The sequence below is a fragment of the Phyllobates terribilis genome, unplaced genomic scaffold, assembly GCF_046119375.1.
Source record: "Phyllobates terribilis strain yellow unplaced genomic scaffold, ASM4611937v1 Scaffold_1__5_contigs__length_1240528914, whole genome shotgun sequence".
Classification (NCBI taxonomy): Eukaryota; Metazoa; Chordata; class Amphibia; order Anura; family Dendrobatidae; genus Phyllobates; species Phyllobates terribilis.
Window position 1 is genome coordinate 855,554,488 of NW_027362761.1, and position 20,918 is coordinate 855,575,405.

General features: G+C 52.8%; 1 protein-coding gene across 1 annotated transcript in view; it reads left to right on the top strand.

Moving 5' to 3' along the window:
- The first annotated feature begins 19,024 nt into the window (after positions 1–19,024).
- The window catches only part of LOC141153635 (methionine aminopeptidase 1), a 39,725-nt gene continuing 37,831 nt past the window's right edge, over positions 19,025–20,918 (top strand). The window contains exon 1 of the mRNA XM_073638620.1: positions 19,025–19,290. Within this exon, the coding sequence (XP_073494721.1) occupies positions 19,174–19,290 (117 nt within the window). The 5' untranslated portion in view covers positions 19,025–19,173. The remainder of the gene's footprint in view (positions 19,291–20,918) is intronic.

The window sequence follows — 20,918 nt, forward strand, 5'->3', positions numbered from 1 at the left end:
GCCGTCACGCCAGGGTCTGTCCTCCCTGAGACCTCCTGACCCCAACCTTGAAGTCCCTACTGAAGCTTCATCTCCCTGTATCCCAGAGAAGCCCCAACGGGTAATGTGCGTGGGTAGTGCTCCGGTTCTCCTGCCCGAAGAGACTTCTGCCCATCCAGACTCCACACAGGAGAACTTCCTGCACCCGGCATCAGATGCTTCACCCACTTTAACCGGTGTGCATGTCCAAGGATGCTCCAAAGCTGTGGTTACCTCTGAGTCTGTGCACCTCTACTACCTGGCGGAGAACCCCCTGTTGTCTCCTGAATCCTCCGGGATACCACTCGATGACAAATGGAGAGAGACTTCTCTACACTTGGTACTCGATACTTTGTCCGCTTCGTCCTGTGAGCCTGACAATGGGTACCCCAAAGTGGTAGTTACCCCCGAGTCTCTACACCCCTCCGACCAGGCGGAGGACCTCCAGTTGTCTCCAGAACCCTTCGGGGTGCTACCTGGTAGCGAAAGGACAGAGACTCTCCTATACTCTGTACCTGATACCTCGCTCGCTTCGTCCAGTGAGTCCAACCTAGTGTACTCCGAAGCAGAGGTTACTCCCGAGTCTCTACACCCCTCCGACCAGGCGGAGGACCTCCAGTTGTCTCCAGAACCCTTCGGGGTGCTACCTGGTAGCGAAAGGACAGAGACTCTCCTATACTCTGTACCTGATACCTCGCTCGCTTCGTCCAGTGAGTCCAACCTAGTGTACTCCGAAGCAGAGGTTACTCCCGAGTCTCTACACCCCTCCGACCAGGCGGAGGACCTCCAGTTGTCTCCAGAACCCTTCGGGGTGCCACCTGGTGGTGAATGGACAGAGACTTTCCTATATCCTGGATCTGATACCTCGCTTGCTTCGTCCAGTGAGTCCGACCTTGTGTACTCTGAAGCAGAGGTTACCCTTGAGTCTCTACACCCCTCTGACCAGGCGGAGGACCTCCAGTTGTCTCCAGAACCCTTCGGGGTGCCACCTGGTGGTGAATGGACAGAGACTTTCCTATACTCGGTACCCGATACCTCGCCTGCTTCCTCCAGTGAGTCCGACCTAGTGTACTCTGAAGCAGATGTTTTCTCTGAGCCTCTGCACTCTTCTGACCCGGCGGAGGACCTCCAGTTGTTTCCTGAATTCTCCGGGGTACCACCAGATAACAAAGAGACAGTGACTTTTCCTCATTATGTACCTGATAACCCGTCTATTTCTTCCTGTGAGCTTGACAAGATGTACCTCGAAGCAGAGATTACCCCCAAGTCTCTGTCCCCCTCCAACCCGGTGAAGGACTTCCAGTTGTCTCCTGTAGCCTCTGGGGTGCCACCTGAAAATATGTGGAGAGAGACTTCCTTGTGTGCTGTTCCTGGTACTCCACCCGTTTCGTCTGTTGCTAAGGATGGCTGGATAGGAGGTAGCATCCTAGCTAACCAGATGAGATCAATTTTTCCTGTGGGCAGTGGAAGTGATCTCCTTGAAGTGAACGACTGGTCCTCGAATTCCCTGCGGAAGATTCTGGCAGGCCTGAAGAAGAGGGGGCGTAATGGGGGGGTACTGTAACATACCTGGCGGCGTCCTTGCATGGTGGTCCATCTCCCACTGTGCAAGAGCGCGCACTTGATCTCCAGTCCAGAATGTCTCTCTGGTTTCCCTCCTTGCTGTCTGTTTGTCTGTTTTGGCTGCATAGGGCGACGCCCGCTGAACTTCCTGTTTCTTGTACCTGCTGCGGACACGCCCCTGTTGCACCTTCAGCCTATTGCTGTCCATCTTTGGGTATTTATACCACCATCTTCCTCAAGATGGCGCCTGAGCATTGTGTCCTGTCAGTCGGCTTTTTTTTGTCTCTGTCATGCCAGGTCCTATCCTGTTTTCCTGCCTGTTTTCCAGTTCTGTGTCTGAACTGTGGTCTGTTCTTGTGAACACGCTTCTTGCCTGTTCTTTCGCCTTCTAGGGGCTGTATTCCTAGATCTGCCTGTCTGTGCCTTGCGGTATCTGTTCCCGTCTGAACAGAGTCCTGTTTGTGTCTCTGCCTTTCGGTATCTGTTCCCGTCTGAACAGAGTCCTGTTTGTGTCCCTGCCTTGCGGTATCAGTTCCCGTGTCTGAACTGAGTCCTGTCTGTGTACTCTTGCCTGCTGCCTTTCCTGGAGGCTGTATTTCCAGGCCTGTCTGAACACGCTCCTAGCCTGTTCCTCCCGCCTTCTAGGGGCCGATTACCTAGATCCATTCCTGTATCTTGTCTGTCCTGTCTGAACACGCTCCTTGCCTGTTCGTTCCGCCTCTCTGGGGGCCGTATTCCCAGACCCGCTCCTGTATCCCGCTGCAGTGTCGGTCTCTTCCGTACACTCAGTTCCAGTCTGAACTCTCTCCTATCCTTTACCTGTTTTGCCTCTATGTCCGTTCCTTTCCTTTTTCTGCAGAGTCTGAACTCGTACCTAACTCCTGCTTGTTGTCTCTGTACTCCCGTTTGTGAGTTTGTGGTCCACGTGCTACTTCACTGCAAGTACCCTGTGGGTATCTGGCTCTGCCTTTCCCTTCCTGTCTGTTCCGTGTGAACAGAGCCCTGTCCGTCCTGCTCTGACTCCTTGCTCACTGCTCCGGCAGCCTTGCTCCGCTCTGACCCTTTTGCTCTCTGCTCCGGCAGTCCTGTCCTGCCCTGCTTCTGCTCGCTGCTCCGGCAGTCCTGTCCTGCCCTGCTTCTGCTCGCTGCTCCGGCAGTCCTGTCCTGCCCTGCTTCTGCTCGCTGCTCCGGCAGTCCTGTCCTGCCCTGCTTCTGCCCGCTGCTCCGGCAGTCCTGTCCTGCCCTGCTTCTGCCCGCTGCTCCGGCAGTCCTGTCCTGCCCTGCTTCTGCCCGCTGCTCCGGCAGTCCTGTCCTGCCCTGCTTCTGCCCGCTGCTCCGGCAGTCCTGTCCTGCCCTGCTTCTGCCGGCTGCTCCGGCAGTCCTGTCCTGCCCTGCTTCTGCCGGCTGCTCCGGCAGTCCTGTCCTGCCCTGCTTCTGCCCGCTGCTCCGGCAGTCCTGTCCTGCCCTGCTTGTGCTCGCTGCTCCTGCAGCCCCGTCCTGCTCTGTTCTTGCCCACCGCTTCGGGCGTTCCCTCTCTGCTGTGGTTGTCTACCGCATCTGCGGTTCTGTGACCCAGTCTGTACTGGGTCTTAACCTTTCTGTGCTCCAGCCCGTCCTTTCGGCCAGTACCTCCCTGCCTGCATACTCGCCTGTATCCACCCATCTGCATACCTGCCGTGTTTGCTTACATCCACCAGTCTGTGCCAGCCTAACCTGCCTGTTCCAGTAATCCCAGTGTGGGTCAACCCCCGTGTCCGGAGTTTGACCTGGAGTAGCACCTGGTCCCTCTGCCCGGTTTCTCCCTGGTGCACTGGCGTCGTATGCCGTCGTGCCACCTTGGTCGGATCGGCCAGATACTTAGTCACGCCCCTCCAGGCACTCTCCGGTCCATGGTCCAGTGGAACCACAACACCCGCACACGCCAGTCAGTCCGGGCGTGTGCATAACAACGGGATGCCTACCGTCTTCCCCGGATTGAAAAATCGCTATCAGCGCTGGGTCGAGCTAAGTACTTCTCGACCCTTGACTTGGCCAGCGGATACTGGCAAGTCCCGGTGGCTGAAAAAGACAAGGCAAAGACGGCATTTATCCTACCCATGGGACTCTATGAATTTAACAGGATGCCGTTTGGTCTCTCCAATGCACCGGGAACCTTTCAGCGAGTAATGGAACATTGCTTTGGCGACCTCAACTTTGAGTCAGTGTTGGTCTACCTGGACGACGTGGTGTTTGGGACATCGTTTGAGGATCATCTTTAGAAGCTTCGGCAGGTCCTTCAGCGATTTCGTGACCATGGGTTGAAGATAAAGCCTCAAAAATATCAGTTGTTTCAAGACCGTATCGAAAACCTGGGTCATGTGGTGACTTCTGAAGGAGTACGACCAGCTGTCAGTAAGGTTGAGGCTGTCCAGAAGTGGCCTCAGCCGAGGACGTTGCGAGAGGTGAGAGCTTTTTTGGGGCTAGCGGGATACTACCGACGGTTCGTCCCCAAGTTCGCTCATATGGTTGGTGTAGCGTCGGCGTCCCTGCCTCCTGCTAGGCAGGGCTTAGGGCGCGCGCGCCCGCGCTCCCCCTCTCTTAAAGGGGCCGCGCGCGTCGCCCTAAGGAGTCCCCGGCCAATGGCCGGAGGATCCCTCCATATATAAGGCACCTCCTCCAAAATGGAGGTGCCCGAGCAATGTTGTTGCACTGTTCACTACTCTGCTTCAGCCCTCAGGTCCCGTTGCCAGTTACCTGCCAGTTCCTGCCAGTTACCTGCCAGTCTCCTGCCAGTTTTCTGCCTGATTCCTGCCTGTCATCCGCTTTCCTGCTTGCTAGCCTGAGGTCCGACGGTCTGCCTTCCGACACCTGTCAGTTTGTCTATGGACCAGCTTGCCCGCTCACCTGGGAGCACTCACCTGCTACCTGCCTGATAGCCTACCTGGAGGCTCCGCCGCCACGTGCTGTGACCACCTGCAAGTCCAGAGACTCTTGCCCGCTCACCTGGGAGCGCTCATCTGCTACCTGCCTGTTAGCCTACCTAGAGGCTCCGCCGTCACATGCTGTGACCACCTGCTTATCCAGAGACTCTCGCCTGCTCACCTGGGAGCACTCATCTGCCATCTGCCTGCTAGCCTACCTGGAGGCTCAGCCGTCACAGGTCGTACCTGCCCGTTTACCCAGAGACTGTCCCGGTCACTTGCTGTGACCTCCTGCCCGTTTACCCAGAGACTGTCCCGGTCACTTGCCGTGACCTCCTGCCCGTTTACCCAGAGACTGTCCCGGTCACCTGCTGTGACTGCCTGCCTGTCTTCCCTGGTCGCCACCCGCTTCCTTACAAGGACCGGCCCCTTGTATAAGTTGCTCAGAGGTTCCGCCTCCCAGACCCGTTACAGTTTGCTCGGGCCATGGAACCCGGTGGCACCCAAGCTCCCTCGCTCTCGGACCTTTGTCATGAACTGTCCCGACAGAGGTCCCAACAGTAGTCCATCCTGGGTCACCTGCGGAATGTCAATACTCGCCTGGACACTTTGACTGCCCCACCAGCAACCACCGCTAGTGTCATGACTCGCAGCCCGGTTGCTCCGCTGCCCACCAATACCATAGTATCCTGCTCTGGAATCCGGCTTTCTGCACCTCCTCGCTTCGGAGGCGACTCCGCTCAAGCTCGGGGCTTCATTAAACTGTGCACCCTGCACTTTGAACACCAGTCCCACCAGTTTAATTCCGACCGGGCCAAAGTAGCCTTCATCATGTCCCATCTCACGGGAGAGGCACTGGCTTGGCTAAATCCTCTATGGGAGAGAGGAGACCCTCTGGTGTCCGACCTGCCAGCCTTTCTCACGGCTTTCCGGAAGGTCTTCGACGAACCCGGACGGAAGACCTCATCCGCCTCATCTCTGCTACGCCTCCGTCAAGGGAGTCTCACCGTGGGCCAATATGCCATACGGTTCCGTACCCTTGCTTCGGAGCTGGCCTGGGATAACGATGCCCTGGTGTCCGTCTTATGGGAGGGTCTGTCCGGCCGTATTAAAGATGAACTCGCCGGTCGGGACATTCCTACCACTCTCGACGACTTGATTACACTTGCCACCCGGATTGACATCCGGTTCCAGGAGCGCGCTAGGGAGGTCACCCGTGAGAGGAGGATTCCACGTCTAGTCCCTACCTTCCAGAGACCCGTCACTCCCTCTGTTACTCCCCAGGCACACTCACCTGAGCCTATGCAGGTCGACCAGACCAAGATGGTCAAGACCCGTCAAGACTTACGTCGTGCCGAGGGGAGCTGTTTCTACTGTGGCAGTAAGGAGCACCGGATCCGTTCCTGCCCTGAGAGGTCGGGAAACGCCTGTGTCTAGGATCGCTCAGAGAGGTCGCCCTAGACAAAAGTAAACCCTCTCCATCCCTGATGCTGTCTGTTTCTATCTCCTGCGGAGAGAACCGCTATTTTGAACTGGCTCAACTTGACTCTGGAGCTGCTGGAAATCTCATCTCTCAATCCCTGGTAGAAAAATACCACATTCCCACCAAACCTCTGGCCGTACCTTTATCTGTCGCCGCCGTGGATGGGGGTCTCTTACCACATCCCATCCAACTCATCACCGAATCTCTGACTCTACAGGTGGGAATGCTGCATTCTGAGAGCATCTCCTTTCATGTTCTGCCTGGACTCTCTCACGCACTATTGCTTGGCCTGCCTTGGCTCCAGAAACATGCACCCGTGCTTGACTGGCAGACCGGAGAGGTCCTTCGCTGGGGACAGGACTGCCATAAGACTTGTCTAGTTCCCGTTCGTCCTGCCCGTCCTTCTCCTACCCCAGCCAATCTGCCCGGTCTTCCGGTTCCCTATTGGTCTTATGCGGATGTCTTCAATAAAAAAGAGGCAGAGACTTTACCTCCTCATAGACCATACGACTGCCCAATCGACCTGATGCCCGGCTCTACTCCTCCCCGTGGGCGAATCTACCCTTTGTCCGCTGCTGAAACCCGGTCCATGTCTGAATATATTGAGGAGAACCTGGCCAGGGGATTTATCCGGAAATCTACCTCCCCGGCGGGAGCAGGCTTCTTCTTTGTCAAAAAGAAGGACGGCTCACTCCGTCCATGTATAGACTATAGAGGCCTAAACCAGATTACTGTGAAGAATAAATACCCCCTTCTGCTTATTCCTGAATTATTTGACCGTCTGAGGGGGGCTAGAATCTTCACCAAACTGGATCTCCGTGGGGCATATAACCTGGTCCGTATCCGTCAGGGGGATGAGTGGAAGACGGCATTCAATACCCGGGACGGCCACTATGAGTACCTTGTGATGCCCTTCGGTCTCTGTAACGCTCCTGCCGTCTTTCAAGAGTTGGTCAATGACATCTTCCGTGATCTTCTCTACTCCTGCGTGGTGGTGTACCTGGACGATATCTTGGTCTTCTCTCCGGATCTTCCTACTCACCGGAGGGACGTTCGTCAGGTTCTGCTCAGGCTCAGGCAGAACCACCTCTACGCTAAATATGAGAAGTGCATCTTTGAGCAGACCTCTCTTCCATTTCTGGGCTACATAATCTCTCAGACAGGTCTACAAATGGATCCTGAGAAACTGTCTGCCATCCAGAAGTGGCCCCGACCAGAGGGGTTGAAGGCTATTCAGCGGTTCCTGGGCTTCGCCAACTATTACCGCCTGTTCATTCCGCACTTCTCTTCCCGGACCGCCCCTATCTCTGCTCTCACCCGTAAAGGTACGAACCCCAGAGAATGGCCGCCCGAAGCAGAGGAGGCATTTCTTTCCTTAAAACAGGCCTTCCTCTCCGCCTCGGTGCTGCATCGTCCGGACGGCAACAAACAATTCTTCCTAGAAGTTGACGCCTCCTCCTCCGGAGCTGGGGCGGTACTTACCCAAAAATCTTCTTCCGGAAGAAAGGTAACCTGCGGCTTTTTCTCCAAACTTTTCTCCTCTTCTGAGCGCAATTATTCTATAGGAGACCGAGAATTGTTGGCCATTAAGATGGCACTGGAGGAGTGGCGTTACCTGCTCGAGGGGGCTCTCCACCCGGTAATAATTTACACTGACCACAAGAACTTGGCATATCTCCAGAGCGCCCAGAGACTTAACCCGCGCCAAGCCCGGTGGTCTTTGTTTTTTGCCAGCTTTGATTTCATTCTTCATTTTCGTCCGGCTGACAAAAACATCAAAGCTGACGCCCTGTCCCGATCCTTTCTGGTGTCTGATCTTGAGAAGGAGCCTAAACACATCATCGATCCCGCCAGAGTAATGCAGGTAGCCCCCGTGGGCCTAAATTGTCTCCCTCCCGGTAAGACGTTCGTAACGGAGTCCGATCGGGAGAAGATTCTACACTGGGGTCACTCGTCTAAGCTAGCTGGGCACGCCGGTCAGAAAAAGACCCTCCAGCTTATTACCCGGCACTACTGGTGGCCTACCCTGCACAAGGATGTAATTGACTTTGTTTCTGCCAGTGTGTCCTGCGCCCGCAACAAAGTTCCGAGACACCTGCCTGCCGGCCGCCTTCTTCCTCTGCCTGTGCCTGCTGCCCCGTGGCAACATATAGCTATGGACTTCATAACAGATCTCCCCGTCTCTGCCGGTTGTACGGTCATTTGGGTGGTCGCTGACCGCTTTTCCAAAATGGCTCATTTTATTCCCCTGCCAGGCCTCCCGTCTGCTCCCGAGCTAGCTAAAGACTTTATCCGCCACATCTTCCGTCTCCATGGTCTGCCTCTCCACATCGTGTCGGATCGTGGGGTTCAGTTCACCTCACGCTTCTGGAGAGCCACATGTAAACTGCTCGACGTCACCCTGGACTTCTCCGCTTACCACCCACAGTCCAATGGTCAAGTGGAGCGGATCAATCAGAATTTGACCAGTTACCTCCGGCACTTCGTTAATGCCCACCATTCAGACTGGGTGGATCTCCTACCATGGGCCGAGTTCTCTTACAACAATCACGAGAGCGAATCTTCTTCTAAATCCCCGTTTTTTGTAGTCTTCGGTCAGCATCCTCGGATCCCTTTTCCTGTCTCCACCTCTGTGGACAACCCGGCCGCGGAATCTCTCGTTAGCAAATTTTCCTCCATTTGGGAGAGTACCCGATCCGCACTCCTTCAGTCGTCCGAGCGGATGAAGAGACACGCCGACAAAAAACACCTGGATTCCCCACAATTTTGTCCCGGAGATAAAGTCTGGCTCTCATCCAAATATGTCCGGCTCAAGATTCCTTCCTATAAGTTAGGGCCTCGGTTCATCAGCCCACTGGAGGTTATCAAACAGATCAACCCGGTGGCCTATAAATTGAAACTCCCGGCCAACTTACGGATCCCTAACTCCTTCCATGTATCTCTTCTCAAACCCGTGGTACTTAACTCCTTTTCCAAGTCTACAGGTACGCCTCCTGCTCCGGTTTCTGCTGAAGACGAGTTTGAGGTAGAGAACATTCTGGCCACCAAAAGGGTAAGAGGAAAGACCTGTTTTCTAGTGGATTGGAAGGGGTTTGGTCCTGAGGAGAGAACATGGGAGCCCCGGGAGAACATCCATGCCCCTCTCATCCTTGCTAAATTTCTGTCTGGCCTAAAAAAGGGGGGGCCTAAAGGGGGGGGTACTGTAGCGTCGGCGTCCCTGCCTCCTGCTAGGCAGGGACGCTGTTCCCCTCACCTCTCTGCTCCGTGCCCGGCGGCTTCCTCCTGCTCTGCTTGCAGCGCCCGCTCTCCCCTGGTCACTGTGCTTAGGGCGCGCGCGCGCGCTCCCCCTCTCTTAAAGGGGCCGCGCGCGTCGCCCTAAGGAGTCCCCGGCCAATGGCCGGAGGATCCCTCCATATATAAGGCACCTCCTCCAAAATGGAGGTGCCCGAGCAATGTTGTTGCACTGTTCACTACTCTGCTTCAGCCCTCAGGTCCCGTTGCCAGTTACCTGCCAGTTCTTGCCAGTTACCTGCCAGTCTCCTGGCAGTTTGCTGCCTGATTCCTGCCTGTCATCCGCTTTCCTGCTTGCTAGCCTGAGGTCCGACGGTCTGCCTTCCGACACCTGTCAGTCTGTCTATGGACCAGCTTGCCCGCTCACCTGGGAGCGCTCACCTGCTACCTGCCTGATAGCCTACCTGGAGGCTCCGCCGCCACGTGCTGTGACCACCTGCCAGTCCAGAGACTCTTGCCCGCTCACCTGGGAGCGCTCATCTGCTACCTGCCTGTTAGCCTACCTAGAGGCTCCACCGTCACGTGCTGTGACCACCTGCCAGTCCAGAGACTCTTGCCCGCTCACCTGGGAGTGCTCACCTGCTACCTGCCTGATAGCCTACCTGGAGGCTCCGCCGTCACGTGCTGTGACCACCTGCCTGTCCAGAGACTTTTGCCCGCTCACCTGGGAGCGCTCACCTGCTACCTGCCTGTTAGCCTACCTAGAGGCTCCGCCGTCACGTGCTGTGACCACCTGCCAGTCCAGAGACTCTTGCCCGCTCACCTGGGAGCGCTCATCTGCTACCTGCCTGTTAGCCTACCTGGAGGCTCCGCCGTCACATGCTGTGACCACCTGCTTATCCAGAGACTCTCGCCTGCTCACCTGGGAGCACTCATCTGCCATCTGCCTGCTAGCCTACTTGGAGGCTCAGCCGTCACAGGTCGTACCTGCCCGTTTTACCCAGAGACTGTCCCGGTCACTTGCTGTGACCTCCTGCTCGTTTACCCAGAGACTGTCCCGGTCACTTGCCGTGACCTCCTGCCCGTTTACCCAGAGACTGTCCTGGTCACTTGCTGTGACCTCCTGCCCGTTTACCCAGAGACTGTCCCGGTCACCTGCTGTGACTGCCTGCCTGTCTTCCCTGGTCGCCACCCGCTTCCTTACAAGGACCGGCTCCTTGTATAAGTTGCTCAGAGGTTCCGCCTCCCAGACCCGTTACAGTTGGGCCCTTGAATGAACTCCTGAGAGGCACAACGCGAGAACCCAAGAATCGCCCCATTCAATGGAGCTCTCGGCAACAGAAGGCCTTTGAGGAGGTAATAGCCGCTCTAACCAGCGCACCGATCTTGAGTTCCGATGGAGCCACCGGCGAGGAATATCGATGAACTGGAAGACACCGAGATGCCTGACCTGTGCCGATTGCCCCCCTTCCGGAATGTGGTACATTCAAGTAAATACTGCAGTTTGGGAGCATGCCCAAGATGAGAACAGAGATATAAGTGTTAGAACCTTGCTCTTAGGTTTTTTCCTTTGCTGGTCACATGACCTTGTTGGCCTATTTAATCCTGCTCCGCCCTTCTGGCTTTGCTGGACTTCATTGTATAACTACTTTCTAGCTAGCCTGTGCTCTGTATCTAACTCTGTTAGTTTGCTTGGTCTACGGACCTCAGTGTTCTATATATTTTGTTTGTTTGTCTGTCTGCTACTATTTCTGTTAGGAGGTGTCCCATTTTCCTCCCAGTCCTTAGTACTTGTAGGGATTCCTTCCCCACATCTATAGGTCTCCGTACAGACTAGCTTAGGACTTTAGCAGGTCTGATCGCAGGATCAGGTCCCCTGTTACATCGTAGGGATAAAGCTGAGTTCTATCGTAGGGACAGATCTCCTCTCTTTCCTTAGCTCTGGTAGCAGAACATAACAGTAAGTCCAGCCTGCAAATTCTCTAAGGAAAGATTTTTCTGTTCCATCATGGTGTCGGTTCAGGATTTGGCTCATCGCCTGCAGGGACTCTCTCTGGAGGTGGCCGAGCTCCGTCAGCACGTGAGTAACTGTCCTGGAGCACATTTCTTGGAGCCTAAGGTATGTTTGCCGGATTTATTTTTTGGTGAACACCGAGAATTTTTTTCATTTAAAAATGCTTGCTTATTGTATTTTCGTTTGAGACCCAAGTCCTCTGGGGATGAATCCCAGCGCATAGGGTTCATAATGTCACTTTTGCGCAAAGAGCCTCAGGAGTGGGCCTTTTCTTTGCAACCTAGTGATACATGCTTCAGATCAGTGGATAGTTTTTTTTCTGCTTTGGGACTATTATATGATGATCCTGACCGTGTCGCATCAGCTGAGACTGAGTTGAGACGTTTGAAACAGGGATCAGGTAATGTGGAAAAATATTGTACTCATTTCCGTCGTTGGTTTACTCAAACAGGGTGGAACGATTCTGCTCTGAAAAGTCTATTTCTTGCTGGGCTCAATGAAAGGGTTAAAGACCTGCTAATTGCTTATCCTACACCTGAAGATTTGCAACAGGCTATGCAATTAGCTATACGGGTGGATAGGAGACTGCGTGCAAGGGTTAATGAGAGCAAATCCTCTGCTATGTCAGTTTCTGGTTATGAGAATGTGTGTACTAACAGTGGTGAACCGATGGAGATTGGAACGGTGGCACCTCGCTCTCAAGAAAAAGACCGTAGATTTTTTGAAGGCTTGTGTTTCTATTGCGGAAAATCTGGTCATTTGATTAAAGGCTGTGAGCTTCGTATGAAGAAAGAAAAAAAAAAATGGTCAGTCATGCCCGTATTGCCTGTTTAAATTCCAAGGGTGTATTTTTAGCTGCTTCCACGATTGCTCAGGAAAAATTAATGGAATTTCGGCTGTTTGTTGATTGTGGGTCTACTCTGAATGTAATTGATGGGGGATTCTTGGAAAGACTCAATTTAAAACCCGAACCTTTATCATCCCCCATTGCTGTGGTTTCTGTGGATGGTTCCCCTTTGAAGAATATTACTCTCAAGGTCTGTGAATTTCCTCTCACTATTAATGGTGTTCACCATGAGAAATTGGATTTGGTAGTTTTGAATAACTTGCCTTCTCCAGTAATATTGGGATTGCCCTGGTTAAAATTTCACAATCCTGTACTGGATTGGTCTACCAGTGAAATTAAATCCTGGAGCCATAAATGTTATGACAAGTGTTGTAACGGGCGTATTGCAGCTTTGGATAGGGGAGAATTGCCTGTTCCTATTCAGGATTTTTGGAGAGTTTTTTCTGAGAAGGAATCGCAGGTTTTGCCTCCCCATAGAGACTATGATTGTTCTATTGAATTTGTCCCTGGAGCGACTCTTCCTAAAAGTCGTTTATTTAACCTTACTATTCCTGAGAGGAAGGCTTTGGAGGAATACATACAGACAAGTTTGGCCGCCGGTCACATTAGGCCCTCTAAGTCTCCTGTGGCGGTTGGATTTTTTTTTGTAAAAAAAAAGGACGGCGGTTTACGTCCTTGTCTGGATTTTCGTGAGATTAACAAAATTACTGTACGCAAACCCTTACCCACTGCCATTGATTCCTGATCTGTTTAACCAGTTAATGGGGGCCAAGTGGTTCTCTAAAATTGACCTTAAGGGGGCATACAATCTGTTGCGCATGAAGGAGGGTGACGAATGGAAGACTGCTTTTAACACTCCTGTGGGTCATTTTGAGAATCTGGTTATGCCTTTTGGTCTTACTAATGCTCCTGCATTTTTTCAGAATCTTATTAATGACATCCTTAGACCTTTGATCGGCAAAAATGTGGTTGTGTATTTGGATGACATTTTGATTTATTCGCCGGATCTGGAGTCTCATTGGCGGAGCGTACGTGAGGTATTACAGTTGTTAATGGACAATTCGCTTTTTGCTAAGCTGGAGAAATGTGAGTTCGCTGTACAGAGAATTAGTTTTTTGGGTTACATTATCTCCAGCGAAGGTTTTGAGATGGACCCGGTTAAAGTTCAAGCTGTACAGGAATGGCCTAGGCCTATTGGTTTGAAATCGATACAGAGGTTTTTAGGTTTCGCCAATTATTACAGAAAATTCATAAAAAATTTTTCTAGTATTGTCAAACCTCTGACCGATCTCACCAGGAAAGGTGCTGATGCGGTTCAGTGGTCTTCTGAGGCTATTGAAGCTTTTGTGTATCTCAAGGAGAGGTTCACCTCTGCTCCCATCCTTATGCAGCCTGATGTGACTAAGCCGTTTTTGGTTGAGGTTGATGCTTCCTCTGTGGGGGTTGGCGCAGTATTGTCTCAGGATAACGGGGATGGATTACATCCCTGTGCCTTTTTTTCAAAAAAATTTTCGGAGACTGAACTGAATTACGATATTGGTAATCGGGAATTATTGGCTATTAAACTCGCATTTGAACACTGGCGCCACTTCTTGGAAGGTGCGGAATTTCTCGTTCAGGTTCTTACGGATCATAAAAATCTGATATATCTTGATGCTGCCAAGCGCCTGAATGCCCGTCAGGCTAGGTGGGCACTGTTTTTCTCGCGGTTTAATTTCTCCGTTACTTACATCCCTGGTACTAAGAATGTTAAGGCGGATGCCTTGTCTCGCAGTTTTTCTCCCATAGTCGGTGCTGAGAAAGAGGAGAACATTTTACAAGAATGTGTTGTGATAGCTGCTTTGGACTCCGTTTTGGAAGATGAGATTCTTAAAGCACAGGAGAATGCCCCATCTAACACTCCTCATGGGAGGTTGTTTGTGCCTGGGACCTTTAGGAGAGATTTGTTTGTTGAGTGTCACGAATCTCGGTTGGCAGGTCATCCCGGAATCTCTGAGACCAAGAGACTGGTGGGTCGCAGTTTTTGGTGGCCTGGATGGCAGAAGGAAGTCATTAACTGGGTGCGTCAATGTACTATATGTGCTAGATCTAAGTCCTCACATACTCCTGCTGCGGGGTTGCTTTGTCCTTTGGAGGTTCCCAGTGCTCCTTGGACACATTTGGCTATGGACTTTATAACTGACCTTCCCCCCTCTGAGGGTTTTACTGTCATCTGGGTGGTCGTGGACCGTTTTAGCAAGATGTGTCACTTGGTTCCCTTCGTCAAACTGCCCTGCGCTAAAACTCTCGCTAAGGCCTTTGTCAAGGAAATTGTCAGACTTCATGGCGTTCCTACTGACATTGTTTCTGATAGGGGTCCTCAGTTCGTGGCTCGTTTTTGGCGTGCCTTTTGTGACAGGTTGGGAGTTCATTTGTCGTTCTCGTCCGGATATCATCCTGAATCTAATGGCCAGACAGAAAGGAAAAACCAGGATGTTGAGCAGTTCTTGCGTTGTTTTGTGGCAGACAATCAAGAGGGGTGGTCTGAGTTTCTGCCACTTGCTGAATTTGCTCTGAACAATCATACATCTTCTTCTGCTGGTTGTTCGCCTTTTTTTTGTTGTTCTGGGAGACATCCGTCGTTTGGGTCGTTCTCCAAGTTGGGATCTGCCGTGCCTGAGGAGGAGAATTTTTCCGGTGATTTGGAGAGAGTTTGGACGGATGTGCGTGGTAATCTTCAGGAGGCCAACAGAAAATCTAAAGACTACTTTGATAGGAAACGACAGGAGGTTTTGTTCGCTGTTGGTGACATGGTTTGGTTGTCCTCTAGGAATCTGCGGTTGAGGATTCCTTCTAAGAAATTGGGTCCCAAGTTTGTAGGGCCCTTTAAGGTGCTTCAGGTTGTCAACCAATCTGCTGTTAGGTTGGAGGTTCCTACCTCCTGGAGAATTAATCCGGTATTTCATGTCTCTCTGTTAAAAAAAGCTGTTGTGTCGGATGGTGACGCCTCTGCCTCTGTTCCTCCGGTGGTGGAGGACGGGGAATATGAAATTTCTCGCATCCTTAACTCTAGACGGTATAGAGGTAGTTTGCAGTATCTTGTGGCCTGGAAAGGTTTCGGACCCGAGGATAACTCTTGGGTGAGGTCAGATGATGTTTCCGCGTCCAGACTTATCAGAGCGTTTCACAGGAGATTTCCTGATAAGCCTGGTCCTAGGGGATCCGGAGGATCCTCTTAGAAGGGGGGGTACTGTTAGAACCTTGCTCTTAGGTTTTTTCCTTTGCTGGTCACATGACCTTGTTGGCCTATTTAATCCTGCTCCGCCCTTCTGGCTTTGCTGGACTTCATTGTATAACTACTTTCTAGCTAGCCTGTGCTCTGTATCTAACTCTGTTAGTTTGCTTGGTCTACGGACCTCAGTGTTCTATATATTTTGTTTGTTTGTCTGTCTGCTACTATTTCTGTTAGGAGGTGTCCCATTTTCCTCCCAGTCCTTAGTACTTGTAGGGATTCCTTCCCCACATCTATAGGTCTCCGTACAGACTAGCTTAGGACTTTAGCAGGTCTGATCGCAGGATCAGGTCCCCTGTTACATCGTAGGGATAAAGCTGAGTTCTATCGTAGGGACAGATCTCCTCTCTTTCCTTAGCTCTGGTAGCAGAACATAACAATAAGATGCTTGAAACGCTAGGTCAAAGCGAATATATGGCCCAGGCCAGAGGATCGGGAGAGATTGTCCCCGGAAGGTGAAAAACTGCTGCGTCAATAGGATAAGCTGAAGATGGTGCAAGGTCTCTTATGTCGTTAGATTTACCTACCCTCAGAGTTGCAGCACCATCAACAGGTGGTGATTCCCATGGCGTTGGGTTTTGTTGCCGCTCGAGAAGCCCATGAGAGAGGGGCTCATTTCGGGAGCAAGAAGATGTACAAGTGGCTACAGAAAATGGTATATTGCCCAGACCTAGAGAAGATGGTAGTTGAGGCGTGTTGAAAATGCCGAATGTGTGGGCTGAGCAAAAGTCTGGAAGAACGAGCTCCCGTTCAGACCATCTGTACGGAGTTACTCATGATAGACTATGTACAAATAGGGTACTCCAGTTCCAGACACTCGTATTGTTTAGTGATGACGGATCATTTCACTAAATACGCAGTGGCGGTACCTACCAGAGACCAGACCGCAGAATTAGCCGCCAAGGCAGTATGTCGCCACTTCATCCAGGTGTTCGGGTGTCCCCGGCGGATTCATTCCAATCAGGGAGCGTGCTTCTAGGGCGCCTTAATGAAAGGACTTTATCGCCTTTATGGTATTGAACAATCAAGGACGACTCCCTATCATCCACAAGGCAACGGAGCATGTGAACCTTTTAACCGCACCCTCCTGCAAATGCTGCGGACCCTGAAGAATGATCAAAAAGCGTGCTGGCCTGAGTACTTAGCAGAACTGATGTGGGTCTATAACAATAGGGTCCACAACATGACAGGGTACTCGCCCCACATGCTGATGTTCGGGAGGGCAGGCACGAAGATTTAAGATCTACACATGCCTGATCCCATGGCGGAACCTCCTCGGTGTACTACCATCAGGCCCAGGAGCATCGGTGGTGCCTGAGAACGGTACACAGGGTGGTGGGTGAGTGGTTGATACAGGTGACCCATCATGACCAGAGACTGGTACAGCAGGAAGTGTTTGCCTCAGGGAAAAGAGTGCTGGTTCGAGTAAAACAACGGTCTGGAAAGTTAGATGATCGGTGGGAGGCGGTGCCATATGTGGTAAAAAGGAGAGTAGGCGTTGATATCCCTGTGTATGAGGTGGAACCGGTGGGAACTGGGGGGTCTACGAGAAATCTCCATCGCAACATGTTGCGACGGTGTCAGTTTGGGGAACCGACTACTGCGGCTGCGACTCCTGAACCTGAGCTGAGGGATGTGGGCCCGCTCATGGATGCTGATGGGTGGGTCGCATCCGCTCCCTTGCAAATGGGGGGGGCCTGCAGTTGTAATAATGCCCTCCAGAGAGATTGTTTCTCAACCTGTGGTTCACCCCAGAGACAACATGCAAAAAGATATGACTGCCCCCACTATTAGTGCACCAGGCGAGTCGGCAGCCCCAGTCCTGCGAAGGACCACTCGGACTACCGCAGGTATTCCCCCACAACGCTATGTGCAAGACGACTTCATCTGGGAAGGTGTGTCGAGGACGCCAACCTCTAGTGGGGTGGCATGTAAGGTCCCTATTGCCTCTAAAAGACAGGAACTTTTTTGGTGGACTTGTTGGTGTGAGTCAGCAAAAAGAGGAGCTAGAGAAGAGAGAGGAGAGAGATGGTGGAGCGGCACTCCAAGAGCTTGGTGTGTGCAGCATGCAGAGATCGTGATAGAGCTTTGTCTGAAGGAGAAGCTTTTCCTGTGGCTCTGGCCAGAGAGAAGGAGATACCTTGAAGGGACAACTGTTATTGGATGCAGAGCTGGATTCTTCCCCCGGGCATCTGAGAGACGTGAAGGACCCTCTGCTAGCCTTACAGACTGAAACCGCGCTCCTGTGACAAGTGCAAGACCCTCTCCTCAGACTCCAGCTTCATCAGAGAGCAGTTACCAGCCGGTAAGATCTGAGCTCAGATATCACCAAAGGATCCTGTTAGTACATTCAAATAGCAGGAATAGTTTGGCGCCAAACACCAGTTCTCAAAGACATTGGTTGTGGGCAGGTCTTGTCGAACCTTAGTTAGAGACTCCCCCCTGTGGTGAGATGGTGTATAGTTAGTATAACTGTATTGTAAACATAGAGATTGGTTACGTTTGTTAACTCTTGCGCTACACCACTGTACGGGCCGCCTTGTTCACCCATCCGTTTACATCATTCCTCTGGGTAACGCTCGGTTACTGCGGAACCACTGGGTGGGCAAATGATAGTTCTGTTGTCAGTACATCCTGGGTCTGCCGGTTGTGTAGCGCAGGGGTCCTAGCTATATTCAGCTAGGTGTGTGAGAGATTTATTGCTGTTCCTTATTTGCATTGCCGGGGCAACCCAGTTCCTGTCTTTAGTAAAAAGGTGTTACCCCCAACAAATTGACTCTAGTATCCTTTGTCCTCGTGCCGCTGTGCTCTGTGAGAGACCCCCTCGGTCTACAGTCTCTCTGTCACTAGACTTTGATGTCATGTGACCGCTGCTGCCAATCACGGAGCTCAGCAATCATTCTTATATAGAGGGCACACAGGTCAGGGGCAGCACTGGAGCGACTGAGGCGGATGTTCTTAAATTTCGATTAAGCAGGCCTGTCCAGTAAAAAAAAAAAAACTATCCTGGATAATCCCGTTAAGTTTTGGTTTCAAGCAGTTACAGAAGAAATGTAGCATGTGTTAGGTGAACTAATGCCTCGGCCCTCCGCGCCCTGCTACTGCTCCTCTGGTCATTCCTGTCACTGCTCCTCTGGACCTTCCTGTCACTGGTCATTCCTGTCACTGCTCCTCTGGTCCTTCCTGTCACTGGTCATTCCTGTCACTGCTCCTCTGGTCCTTCCTGTCACTGCTCCTCTGGTCATTCCTGTCACTGGTCATTCCTGTCACTGCTCCTCTGGTCCTTCCTGTCACTGGTCATTCCTGTCACTGCTCCTCTGGTCCTTCCTGTCACTGCTCCTCTGGTCATTCCTGTCACTGGTCATTCCTGTCACTGCTCCTCTGGTCCTTCCTGTCACTTGTGCCTCATGCACTCATCACCGTCCGTTTTCTAATCTTCCGCCGGTAACTCCTCCCATGTAAACCACGCCCATATAGAAGCCCCGCCCACCGCGTGCGGTCGCTGTCCGAACCTTCCAGTCTCGCTGCAGTGTACCATGCGTGCAAGAAATGTGTCGCCGCTTAGCCACGCCTACCAGCACAGCACACGCCCGGCTACCTGCTGCCTGCGGCTCCGCCCATAAGAGCTGCCACCTATAGGACGAGACGTCCTTGGCCTGTGCAAGGCAGCCGGCGTGCAGACATTGGAAGGTGCACGAGTGCTTCCCTTTCCTGTTGTCAGTGCTCGCCCCTCCCTGTTATCTCCCCAGACAGGCCGGTTACAGCGCCGCCCAGCAGTCTGTATCGACGGCACACGCCTTCCTCACGTCTCCTCCCCGCCGGCCTGTGGGTGCTGCCGGGTGAAGCATGGCGGCGGTGACGGCGAGAAGAGTCTGTGAGACAGAGCATTGCACCAGCGAGGCCAAGCTGCAGTGCCCGACATGTCTGAAGCTGGGCATCCACGGCTCGTACTTCTGCTCACAGGTACTGGTCATACACTGCGGCCTGTGCCATGTGTGTCCTGCGTTACTGTGTACAGCCCGTGTAGTGAGAGCTGTGCCCTGCGTGTCTGTGTATAGCCAGTGCCCGTGTAGTGAGAGCTGTGCCCTGTGTGTCTGTGTATAGCCAGTGCCCGTGTAGTGAGAGCTGTGCCCTGTGTGTCTGTGTATAGCCAGTGCCCGTGTAGTGAGAGCTGTGCCCTGCGTGTCTGTATAGCCAGTGCCCGTGTAGTGAGAGCTGTGCCCTGCGTGTCTGTGTATAGCCAGTGCCCGTGTAGTGAGAGCTGTGTCCTGCGTGTCTGTGTATAGCCAGTGCCCGTGTAGTGAGAGCTGTGCCCTGCGTGTCTGTGTATAGCCAGTACCCGTGTAGTGAGAGCTGTGCCCTGTGTCTGTGTATAGCCAGTGCCCGTGTAGTGAGAGCTGTGCCCTGCGTGTCTGTGTATAGCCAGTGCCCGTGTAGTGAGAGCTGTGCCCTGCGTGTCTGTGTATAGCCAGTGCCCGTGTAGTGAGAGCTGTGCCCGTGTAGTGAGAGCTGTGCCCTGTGTCTGTATAGCCAGTGCCCGTGTAGTGAGAGCTGTGCCCTGCGTGTCTATGTATAGCCAGTGCCCTTGTAGTGAGAGCTGTGCCCTGTGTGTCTGTGTATAGCCAGTGCCCGTGTAGTGAGAGCTGTGCCCTGTCTGTATAGCCAGTGCCTGTGTAGTGAGAGCTGTGCCCTGTGTCTGTATAGCCAGTGCCCGTGTAGTGAAAGCTGTGCCCGTGTAGTGAGAGCTGTGCTCTGTGTATAGCCAGTGCCCGTGTAGTGAGAGCTGTGCTCTGTGTATAGCCAGTGCCCGTGTAGTGAGAGCTGTGCCCTGCGTGTCTGTATAGCTAGTGCCCGTGTAGTGAGAGCTGTGCCCTGCGTGTCTGTGTATAGCCCGTGTAGTGAGAGCTGTGCCCTGCGTGTCTATGTATAGCCAGTGCCCGTGTAGTGAGAGCTGTGCCCTGCGTGTCTATGTATAGCCAGTGCCCGTGTAGTGAGAGCTGTGCCCTGCGTGTCTATGTATAGCCAGTGCCCGTGTAGTGAGAGCTGTGCCCTGCGTGTCTATGTATAGCCAGTGCCCGTGTAGTGAGAGCTGTGCCCTGCGTGTCTGTGTATAGCCAGTGCCCGTGTAGTGAGAGCTGTGCCCTGCGTGTCTGTGTATAGCCAGTGCCCGTGTAGTGAGAGCTGTGCCCTGCGTGTCTGTGTATAGCCAGTGCCCGTGTAGTGAGAGCTGTGCCCTGCGTGTCTGTATAGCCAGTGCCCGTGTAGTGAGAGCTGTGCCCTGCGTGTCTGTGTATAACCAGTGCCCGTGTAGTGAGAGCTGTGCCCTGCGTGTCTGTGTATAGCCAGTGCCCGTGTAGTGAGAGCTGTGCCCTGCGTGTCTATGTATAGCCAGTGCCCGTGTAGTGAGAGCTGTGCCCTGCGTGTCTGTGTATAGCCAGTGACTGTGTAGTGAGAGCTGTGCCCTGCGTGTCTGTGTATAGCCAGTGCCCGTGTAGTGAGAGCTGTGCCCTGCGTGTCTGTGTATAGCCAGTGCCCGTGTAGTGAGAGCTGTGCCCTGCGTGTCTGTGTATAGCCAGTGCCCGTGTAGTGAG